The following is an 11,928-nucleotide window of genomic DNA, read 5'->3' as shown; positions in this document are numbered from 1 at the left end:
CGTCTTCTTGTGAGAAACAAGAATTATCGTCTTCTTGTCCGTGTTTTTATAAACACGACTAATATGCGTTATACTGCAAACAAACAAACTGGAATTTATTTTTTAAATTGTTAGCCTACAAAAGTTAGATTAGTTCGTAAACTGTGAAGCTTACTTTTTAAAACGAGGGAGAATTGTAAACGAAAAATTAGTTGCTTCAAAATCCTTTAAAATCATTTGTTTTTGACTGGTAGGTTAATTTCAAGCCATGAGTGTGAACATTAACCTGTTCAAAAACAGGGATCACTGAAAAATTGACATACAATACAATTTACTGTTTTATTGTTGAGTATGACTTCACCTGGTAGGCCTACGTGTTTAAGTACAGTGTAGGCCTACATTATAAGAGAAAATGATCAACGATTTCTGCTTTAACAACAGAGAAATTACGTTAAATATCTCTTTATTAGAAAAAACACCAACTCAAATAGTTTCAAAATTACATTGAGAGCACCTATTGATCCCTCTGGCAGTGCAATTATAGCAGATCTTTCCAGTACACTCAAAAGTTTGTTACGGATACCTGACCTATACATGGAGTGCGTTTTGGCGACCCCAACCAAAAAACAGCAGAACCAACGACCAAAAACCAAAAAACAGTTTTTGGTTGGGGTCACCAAAACGCACTCCTGGGTACCTGCCATGAATGATACCCTGACAACATCTATATGGAACTACAGCAGAACCTGACAAATTTTCACGTGAGAAGTCCGTCGTCTGCTAGGTTTTCTGTATTGTTTTAAATTTGATTTTTCAGGGACAAGGACTAAAAATTAGCCTTGGTATCCATCATTTTCGGATTCAGCACCCCAAATTAGTTAAATCATGGTATGTTATCAACTTTTACTCAAACATGCCGCTCGAAGTTGGTATTTTTAAAATCTGGTCTAGACTATTACGGACCAGACTACTTTCAGTAACTGTGACTGTGCTGCACGCGGGCTTTGTTTCAGAAATTGAGATAATAATATTAAAAATAGTGATATTTATTTAGGCAAAACATTCACAATTAAAGGGCGGTTACAGAACTGGTTTTTACTAACAAAACAGTTGCTGGCAGTGTAAGCACTTAATGTAAGCCACCATATACATAAACTGACAAACCTGTAGAAGTTTGAGATCGATCAGCCATCTGGGTCTCGAGAAAATAGTGAAAAACCGATTACACATTTTGCATGAAATCATTGAATATCCACGCACGGTCCAGGCTTGCAAATTTCCCTGTATAGATTTTTGAATATCGCCCTCATGCGTTTCTGCGCCGTTGGTATACTCATTCCCATTCAGGCTTGCGCTTTAGGGAGGTGGCCGGCCGTTTGCGGTCGTCTACTGAAAGGCCACTGAAGGGTCATCCGCATAATATAATGAGCTCTTTCACGTACGGCCATGCAACTGCACGTCGTGTGTGTGTGGGAATGTGTATGTATTGCAAACTGCGTGTAGGTGTACGTGTATAGACCATTGTTACCCTTGTACAGTCAGTCGGATGCATGACCGTTATCAATAAATAATAAGCTTGGAGAACATGTTTTCAAAAATTCATTTCGGGAAAATAAAACACTGTAACGAAAAAAAAAACATCACACACCGAAGCGATAATGTTTTATTGTAGGCCTAACTAGAAAATTAATAACACGATTTTTTGTGTTAAAAATACAGAAATATGAGACCAACAACATCACGGATTTTGTGCAGAAATAAGGGTCTCCGTAAAAGTCGTTTTTATAATATTTAAAACACAGCTATTCGCTGCGTATCTTATGAGCTTCTGCTTGGAGGACACGTTTTCAAAAATTCATTTCGGGAAAATTAAACAATGTAACAAAAAAAAAACATCACACAACGAAGCAATAATGTTTTATTTTGTGCTAAAAATACAGAAATATGAGACCAAAAGCATCACGGATTTTGAGAAGAAATAAGGGTCTCCGTAAAAGTCATTTTTATAATATTTAACTAAATTGGGCAGAATAATTTTCCTTAATGAGTGTTAGATACACTATTCATCTAGTATTTTACTATGTTCGTTTTTCCTAAGGAAACCCAAAACAGTCAAAAACCTTTACAGAATATGTCTTCGTCAGCGTAATCGTTTGAATCAAAATGTCCAGCATGGCTAAAAAATGAGAGCCCGATTGTGATTGGTCAGACTGTACTACATTGCCTTCTTGACTAATCAGCTGCAGCGTAAGAAAACGCTAGGCAAGTTGATTGTGTGCGGCTCCCTACTTACTACGTGAAATCTGAAAGCTGTGTTTGGTAAACAGTGAGGTACCAGACTATTAAGCGACTCGTGGTTTCGTTGTTAAGAAAAACTTGTACCCCATTGCCAGTCAGCTACTGGGAAAACAGTTTTGTTTTTCTTACATTTGGTCTCACAAACTTTTCACTTTAGCTCCCGAGGGTTTGGCCTTACAAATGTATGATTTGTGCATTTGTCATGTGGACCTAAGGCTTGTTAAACCCAAAATAAACCAACAAATAACAATTTTAAAGCATTTTTCAGATGCTAAAAAAATCTCATTGGTTTATACTCTTATTTCAGATGCACTATTTTCTTGTAAGGCATCACCGTCACGAGCCAAATCCCACATATTCATTTATTTATTTATTTATTTGCACCTCTTGTGGGGGGTCAGTAGTCAAATTAATAGTTATTTAATACCAACAAAATGAAAACTCTGTCACACTTTTTCCTGTTTTATGGAAACATTTATTTGTTTTTGGTTTCTTCTTTCAGCAGCATGAATGTCTCACACAGTTACCAACATTTCCATGTACACACAATTATATAAAACAGAAAAAATACAATTATATAAATGATTTACACACAAGTACTGTGGCAGTACAATTAAAAGTAATTGCAGGGACACCCAAGTAATTAGGAGACCTGTTAATTACCCAAGTTAAAATACTTTCCACTTGATACTTATTTTCTTGCTTTTTGTAGTATCACATCCAACTTGTAATACAACTGTTAGGACACTTTGGAATATTTAGTATTGCATAAAATAAGTTAAATATTAATAATGAAAACCCTGTAAAGCAATCATATGAACATTGCTTTTTACCTTCAAGGTATTACACAGAATCGGTAAGGATACAAAAATTATGCTTTATTTCAGTTTTGACAATGAAATTCATACCAGAGACATTCTTTTCTGTGAAAAACTTCCCTCTGAAATTAAGTCATGTTCGACAAAACTGAATCTGAAAACCTCAAGAAAAAAGAAAAAAGGCATTAGCTGATCCCATCACATTCACTACTACAATTATAGCCCAACGGTCGTTGGTCAATGTCATTGCTTATTGATTGAGCAAACGACCTCCACACAAGTTGGGAATTTACTTCTGCCCAACCTTTGGTTTGTTTAGTACGTCCAAGGGTAGGTAATAATAAGTCTCCCAAAAAATACTTGGGTAGTAACAGTTACACAAACGTTGTATAACCATGTTTCCTCATATATTGGTCAACCTTTTAGAATAACTGCTTAGTAGTTGGAATATGACTATGCAATAGATGGGCAACCGTGTATCATGATAATGACCACTTGTTGGTAAATTTCCGTTCGTTTTTGTAAACTGTTGGGCACAAATCCATTACTAAAGCTCAGTCGTTGAGACTAGATTGAACCAAATTATTCATCCAACAGTTGAGTAATTAGCACAAACATTAATGAAAGACTTCAGAAAGTACTTCTTTGCTTTTCCTTTTTTATTTGTGAACATCAAACAAGCAATGAAACAACGTTTTTGCACAAATAAATACATACATAGGCTATATATTACTCATAAAACCGTTAAAGCTGCTGACTTAAACACCCCCCCCCCCCAGAAAAAAAATCACCTGAAAAAGCCTGTTTGTTTCAAACTAAAACAGATTTTTTTGAATTTGCTTCTTTTACTCTCCGACTACAATATTACTGCCTAAGGATCAACTTGTTAGGTAGCCTTATATACTTGTAAATGGGTTCAGCAGACATTGCTGCAGTGACTTTCAAAACAATGAGAGGTATTTTGTAAAGCAAAGTACTTTCTAAGCAAATACAACAAAGAACTGTCAATTATTTTGATGACTCTTGAATGACAAGTTAGACAGGGATGTACACTTTCAAAATGTAATATGTTTAATCATAGCATTGTTTCATACCAAAGTTAAGAATCTGCTTCTATTACACACCAACTATAATAAGACTGCCCAAGGATCAACTTGTTAGGTAGCCTTATATAATTTTAAATGGGTTTATAGCAGATACTGCAGTGACTTTCAAAACAAAGAGTTATTTTGTAAAGCAAAGTACTTTCTAAGCAAAATACAAAAAAGAGTTGTCAGTTTTTTGACACTTGAATGACAAGTTAGATCAGTCAGATGTAACAGGGACTTACACCTTTAAATTGTACTAGCGGGATGCCGCGCTTCGCGCGGCACCCCGCTAGATGAGGAGGATTCTAGTATACAAATATTGTAAAAGATAATGTGGGGGCAAGGGGGGTACTCTTACAGGTAATAATCATTTCGTAGGATTGGATTAGAAATTGTATTTATGATCGGTATGGAAATTTGTCATTAATGTTGTATTTTGATAAAAATTAATCGTTGAGCGTGCACAACTTAGTTGTGAAACGATGTTTACTAATGAAACCTTTAAAGCTGCTAACTTATACACATACCACCCCTCTCATACACCGACTACAATAATTATGACTTGTTAGGTAGCCTTTTATGCTTTTAGATAGGTTCAGCATTACTGCAGTGACTTACAGCACGTTTTTATGTGCAAGTTAAGCCCTTAGACCTCTCAGTGTGGCGGTTTCTCTCGATTGCACACCTTGCTGGCTGAACACACACGTGTCAAAAAAAGTCCATACCCCTGGCACTGAACTTGGTTTTTGCAGTCCAGCACATAGTGTGCCTTGTAGTACACATCTACTGCTTTCATGACTGATGGTTGTGGAAAAGCATTTCTTGACTCCAGATCAGCGCTGCCTTATGATAGCACAAAGGGCTGGGGATGAAGCTTTGTGTCTATCCTTCAGGTATTGTGGCATTATGATATCCTGTGGCATAAAAAGAATAATTAATAAAACTTATTAATATCCTAAAACTCGGTTCTTAAGATATAGCGCCTAATATTACATTCAAATGTCAAAGAAAGTGATCATTATTATTTTATTTTACAAGAGGATAATACAGAATTATTTTTTTGAGTTATGAGAACTGTTTACAGCGCCTTGTTAGGGTTTACAAGGTGACGGCACAATCTGAAGACGCACGAACCACGCACGAACACCAGGACAGATCCGTATACTGAGAAGAGTAACAGTAATTTACTAGAGACATGTGTGTTACTATTATTTTGTGTTGGGTTTGTAAGAATTGTAATTATTTCTGAAAACAAATGATTCATGAAATTGGGTTTTCAAAACATACTGGAGTCATTTAAATAAAACAAATTCAGATAACAGTGACAAATAGAAGACCAAAGCAAGGCTGCTTGTTTTCAGAGAAATTCATCACTTACCCGTTGAGTGTCGATGGATGATTTTGGGAATAAGTTGCAAATTATCTGCCTCGGTCAGCACCTTCATTGCCTGCATGTCGATCTCATTATCTGTATGAGTTGTAAACAAAAATAAATTTAATTGCAAAGCTGTTACGCATGGGCATAGCTATCTTATCTTAAAAGTAGCTGTGTGTAATTATGCACTGCTTCCAATACTCTTAAAACTAGTGTCATTTTGGTAAATTTAAGGGTCCTTTTTTTTTTGCTTTGATTTTTGTGTTCCCTTTTTATCAAGAAGTGGTCATTTTGTTTCCAAATTGTCAGCATCAGGGAAAAATAGGGGCATACCCCGGTCCCAGGTAAAACAGTGTCACGTACCCCCACTGCTTGGTATAGGAGCACATGCGCCCACTATTTAGGGAGAATATAATTGGCGGTGCACACGTACCCAACCCTTGGGGAGATCAGGAACATGTAACCCAACTTTTTTAGATCAGTAAGCAAACAGTTGGGCAAGATAATAGCATGTACTCAACGTTTTGGAAGAACAGAACCGATTACCCATTTTCTAAGGAGAAAATACCAAATCTTTGGAGATAATTAACAATCCCATTCCTTGGGAAGAAGAGGCCTACCAAACCCATGCTGTTTTAATTGCTATATACATTACATGTTCACCCAAGTTCATCTACATGTTTTATATCAAGGGATATTATCAATCAAAGTTAATGATAAGGGGGTTAACTAAGGACACTATTGGACGTTATATAGGCTACTACTACTACTACACAAGGGCTAGGCATGGCTCTGCGTGTGGCGTCGTGTGTGTTGTGTGTCGATGATGTCCCTGAAACTGCGATAACGTGCGGTAGGCCATGCATTCACAGCTCAAGCCGAGTTTTCGGACAGGCCCACACGTTCTTGATCTAAAGTATAATAAGAACATGTACTTTTAAACTTTAGAGATACATTTTTCAATTCTCACCTCAGAAAACATCCGTTAGGGAGCTAACGCCACTCTCCTCCATTAATCTCAACACTTGGTGGTCAGCCATCATCGACGTCGCATTATAACTTTCATGACTTGGTAATGAGCGTGTGTGCGCACGACATCAAAGTTCACAACAAAATGGTTAACGTCACACTATTCACGCCATAATGCCCATCTGCCAGGAGTGTTTCTCCAATTTCTACCCAGCAATTCGTGGTTGGATAAATCTAATAAACAATACCAATTAATTGGACAATGTTTATCCAATAATTGTTGTTTAAACTATACTCAACGTTGGTAACTTTTTTATCTTAACCAACCCTAAAGTTTACTCAATAGTTGAACAAAAATTTACCAACAAATCACAAATGGCGTTTACCCAGCTCTTTTAACAGTGTACATGAATCAAATTGTTTCTCAGCTTCACATACTTTCTGATGACCAATTGTCCAAACCATATCATTTCGAAAATAATCTTTTCTCAAAACTATAAACAGCTGCAGTGTTTCCTACAAAGTATCAAGTAACTTTTTTATGGTCATTATTTGTTGAAGTATTTACATATCTATGACACTACATTTCAAGGAAAATTTTTCCGATTTTGCAAGAAATATGTTGCTCCTGGCTGGGTTACAACATCAGGAAGAAACCAGTCACTGTTTAAGTTCCTCGGCAAGTACCTCGTGAAGGAATCGCCCAATACTTTAACTTGAAAAAATATATTAACAATTTAAGTTAAGCAAAAGTAGGATGCCCGGAACAGCATAAAAGTTTAAAATATAACTGCCCCCAAAAGGCGTATGTCTCCCCAAATGGGAGATGTCACAGCCTGGACTTCCTGCCGGCAAGATTTATCAAATATGTAAACCAATATAAAGATGTTTAAAATGATGCCTTGAAATGAAAAAGTGTGAATTTTTGTGGGGAAACTTAACAAAATGTGATTGTGTGTTTTCTAAATCTTTATAGCAGAACTATAATTTTCATTAGCTTGCATACTCCGTATTTTTAAAAGCTGATATCACCTTAAAGGCAGTGGACACTTGGTAATTACTCAACATAAATATCAGCATAAAACCTTAGGCCTACTTGGTCACGAGTAATGGGGAGAGGTTGATAGTATAAAACATTGTGAGAAACGGCTCCTCTGAAGTGACGTAGCTTTCGAGAAAGAAGTAATTTTCCACGAATTTGGTTTCAAGACCTCAAGTTTAGAATTTGAGGTCTCGAAATCAAGCATCTGAAAGCACACAACTTCGTGTGACAAGGGTGTTTTTTCTTTCATTATTATCTCACAACTCCGACGACCAATCAAGCTCAAATTTGCACATGTTTGTTATTTTATGCATATGTTGAGATACACCAAGTGAGAAGACTGGTCTTTGACAATTACCAATAGTGTCCAGTGTCTTTAATTTGTTATGTTTTTACATAATTGTTTGTCTGCGTGGGGTACATGTAGGTCTCTGTCTTGGTTTCGGTGTCGGATACCTTGATCTCGGTCTTGGTTTCGGTGTCGGATGGGGAGGGGGAGCTCGGTCTCCCCCTCGGGGTTTCGGTGTCGGATGGGGAGGGGGAGCTCGGTCTCCCCCTCGGGGTTTCGGTGTCGGATGGGGCGGGGGAGCTCGGTCTCCCCCTCGGTGTTTCGGTGTCGGATGGGGAGGGGGAGCTCGGTCTCCCCCTCGGGGTTTCGGTGTCGGATGGGGAGGGGGAGCTCGGTCTCCCCCTCGGTGTTTCGGTGTCGGATGGGGAGGGGGAGCTCGGTCTCCCCCGCGGGGTTTCGGTGTCGGATGGGGCGGGGGAGCTCGGTCTCCCCCTCGGTGTTTCGGTGTCGGATGGGGAGGGGGAGCTCGGTCTCCCCCTCGGTGTTTCGGTGTCGGATGGGGAGGGGGAGCTCGGTCTCCCCCTCGGTGTTTCGGTGTCGGATGGGGAGGGGGAGCTCGGTCTCCCCCTCGGTGTTTCGGTGTCGGATGGGGAGGGGGAGCTCGGTCTCCCCCTCGGGGTTTCGGTGTCGGATGGGGAGGGGGAGCTCGGTCTCCCCCTCGGGGTTTCGGTGTCGGATGGGGCGGGGGAGCTCGGTCTCCCCCTCGGTCTCGGACGGGGAGGTCTCGACTGCAACACTGGACACATATAAGCGCACGATCAATACGACTGGTGTAAATGATTCGCTGATTCCTCATGGCCATGTACTTATCAATCCCCGGAGCAGACAGTGTTCTGATGAGGGATCCATCGGGGTTGTGTAGAGAAACCTTTTCCTTGTCTTCATAACCCACTGCTATTAGATTGTTCTCATCTACTGCAAGACACGTGGGTTCAAAGTCTTCATCTGGAGTGAACTGGCTAATAAGAAGCCGACAGTTTGACCCAAAAGTCTTGACCGTTGGACCGTCCAAGATATTGATATGGTCATCTTTATTTACAGCAAGTGAGTTGGGGTTTTCTAAGTAACCACTGAGCCACGACTGATTATAAGTGTGCAAAATGTTTCCATCTGGTTTCATTCTTGGTTTCGTTCTTGGTGCATCTTCCTGACCCATTAAAATTAAACGGTCTGTGGAAAATGCCCCATTTAATTGTCCACCGACTTTGGCTGTCAACATTTGCCACCGTGTTTCTTTTAGTAAAAGTGTCCCCATCTCAACTGTCATCCCACCTTCACTTTCTTTGAAACTCAGGAAGGACAGATCGTTCGTCAAATCTACAGCTTCTTCTGCATCTATGTTAATGTACTCATGAAGATGTTTTTGTCTGTTTTTAAGTATCTTCATACTCTCGCAAGGTGTGTTTGAATATTGTACTGACGTTAGTGACTCCTTTGCAAACATAAGTTTGGCTAATGTTTTGCCCTTTCTACTACCTGCATCTGAAGCCTCTTGCAAAAGGTTTTTCTCCATGATTCTTATCTTGATAACTTCTTTGTCTGCTTTTTCAGAAATATTCCTTTTTGTTTCATTGATCATGCTACAAAGATTGTAAAACAAAGGCTCAAAATTACTGGTTAAATTATAACTACTTCTATCTAGCTGAGAAGCACCATCTATAATGTCTTTAATGCTTTTTTAGTAGCACTCTTGAGATCAACGACTGTGTGTTTTGGAGCCCGGTGCTGCTTTGCACATACTTTGCAGATCAGTTGTTCACACGTCATACACTAGAGGCAGAGATCTTGATTGGGATGGATGTCACATCTTGAGATGTTCATCTTTGATTCAGTTTGGGTTTCATCAACTTCTTGCAATTCAGCCAAAGTTTTGATCTCATGATTCTTCAATGCAGAGCAACGTTGGTGTGCTTTCTGACACTGCAGACAGAGGTAATGTTCACAACTCAAACATCGTGAAATTGCCGCGTTTTCCTCATCACAAGCCTGACACATGACCTTTGACTCTTCACCTTGTGGAAGCTGTTCCGCCATCTTGATATAAAAAGCTGTGTCTGTCCGATGAAGAAAATAAAAACAGACTTGGATTAATGAAGGAGGTATAATTATTTGATTGTTCATCTGTCGTTTTTGTCCTATGACCCCAACTAGGCTGCCGTGCCAAATAATCCATTAAACATCACCACACTCCTCAAAAGCATGATCATATTTCGTTTTGTCAATTCGCTTCACTTACCCTATGTGGATTCATTGTCGATAGCAAAACCATTCAAAAGACTATTTCATTTAAAGGCACTGGACACTATTGGTAGTTGTCAAAGACTAGTCTTTTCAGTTGGTTTAACTCATCATATGCACACAAAACCTGTGAAAATTTGAACTCAATTGGTCGTCGAAGTTGCGAGATAATGATGGAAGAACAACCCCCTTGTCACACGAAGTTGTGTGCTTTCAAATGCTTGATTTCGGGCCCTCAAAATCTAATTCTGAGGTCTCGAAATCAAATTCGCGGAAAATTGCTTCTTTCTCGAAAACTACGTTACTTCATAGGGAGCCGCTTCTCCAAATGTTTTATACTATCAACAGCTCTCCATTGCTTGTTACCAAGTAAGTTTTTATGCTAAAAATTATTTTGAGGAATTACCAATAATGTCCACTGCCTAAAGTGTTTGTAGAAACCCACCGTTAATCCGAAAACACAAGTTCTTTGTTTAATTTTCTGGGTCTCACCAAGCTGTATCAGACACTCATAACAAAAACAAAACAAATGAAGTCAAATTAATTCAAACTTACCTTATCTTCTTCAAAAGGGACAGCTACTTTTCCTGGTTGCTTTCATGTTCTCTGTATTCACATACATGTACTGTGATGGAGGTATGACGACGTTGAAATTACCCATGCATGTGAATTTGTAGACCTTTGGACTTCTAGCATAATTATGTTACGCAAATTTACCTTTTTATGCGGGCTGTATGATTGTTGTTTACTATGTATGGAAGCAATTGTATAGAGTCATGTAGGCCTTCATACAAATTGCTTTTTGTGGCAATCTATCAATTTCACCTTCTAAAAAATCAATGTACGTAGTGCATGCTTTACCCTTTCTCTGTGTAGAAGATTTTAATCGTGTGTACTCTTTTGGGGATTGGGCAGACTAAGTGTGCAAAACCAATGGAGTCCTAGCTTGAATAAAACAAACAATTAAAAAGAACAAAATGAGAATTCCTCGATTTCGATCAAACTTTATTGTGCATTAAAGCATGTCCTTATTTCGCAAAGCAGCAAAAATCTTAACTGCATCGAAGACTGTTGTAAGTCTGAAACATTTTGAGGGAGTTATTCCACCTCGAGAGTATTTGACATGCCGTATTGGCATCCAATCTCTCTCATTACGAACATCGGTTTGTTTCTATGATTATGAACTGCACAAATCAAGAAACTGTGATTTAGTAAACTAGACGACAAGACTTGAATCAGTCGTTGTGAAATCAGTGGTTAGCTGATGTGGGATTCGAACCCACAAACTTATGATTGCAGTTATTTCTTCTGTGAGACTGCTCATATGAAAATCCGAAATCGCAAAGAGCTTCGAGCCTTCAATGACTTACACAGATAGGTTGTCTAACTATTTGTGAACAACTCGCGATTACATTAAAAACCCAGAATTGCACCATCACGACGAGTCAGAGGCACGGCTGGTTTTGGGGCTAAAAGACCGGGGAGCAATACTCAAATCCTGCTCATTACGAAGTATTGTTCCGGTAACTTAATGCAATTAGTGAAACACGCATCGAGATCCTTCCTTCGATGTTTATTTTTAGCATGCTAAGCACGAGAGCGTAAATTGATAATTAAATTAGTTAAAATAATTTTCAGCATTAAAACTGACTTGATGGAGAGCTGTTAATAGTACAAATTATTGTGAAATAGCGTAGTTTTAGAGAATTTGTTTTTAATTTCTCAAATATTACAAGACTTCAGGCCTAAAGTCTTTTATCACCACAGTTATT

General features: G+C 38.7%; 1 protein-coding gene and 1 long non-coding RNA gene across 2 annotated transcripts; both read right to left on the bottom strand.

The window, feature by feature from the left end:
* Positions 1-3,164: 3,164 nt before the first annotated feature.
* LOC117290827 lies at positions 3,165-7,604 on the bottom strand. The gene is made up of 2 exons (XR_004519084.1): positions 5,562-7,604; positions 3,165-5,097 (listed from the first exon to the last, which is right to left on the bottom strand). It is a non-coding gene; the product is annotated as an uncharacterized LOC117290827 (long non-coding RNA).
* Positions 7,605-7,961: 357 nt separating this feature from the next.
* Positions 7,962-10,782, bottom strand: LOC117290088 (wiskott-Aldrich syndrome protein homolog 1-like). The gene is made up of 2 exons (XM_033771336.1): positions 10,712-10,782; positions 7,962-9,972 (listed from the first exon to the last, which is right to left on the bottom strand). The coding sequence occupies exon 2, from the start codon at positions 9,495-9,497 to the stop codon at positions 7,962-7,964; it is 1,536 nt and encodes a 511-aa protein (XP_033627227.1). The 5' UTR covers positions 9,498-9,972; positions 10,712-10,782.
* Positions 10,783-11,928: the final 1,146 nt, after the last annotated feature.

This window comes from Asterias rubens, chromosome 5, assembly GCF_902459465.1.
Source record: "Asterias rubens chromosome 5, eAstRub1.3, whole genome shotgun sequence".
Classification (NCBI taxonomy): Eukaryota; Metazoa; Echinodermata; class Asteroidea; order Forcipulatida; family Asteriidae; genus Asterias; species Asterias rubens.
The sequence above is the reverse complement of the archived record's forward strand: the minus strand, read 5'-3'. Positions and strand labels throughout refer to the sequence as shown.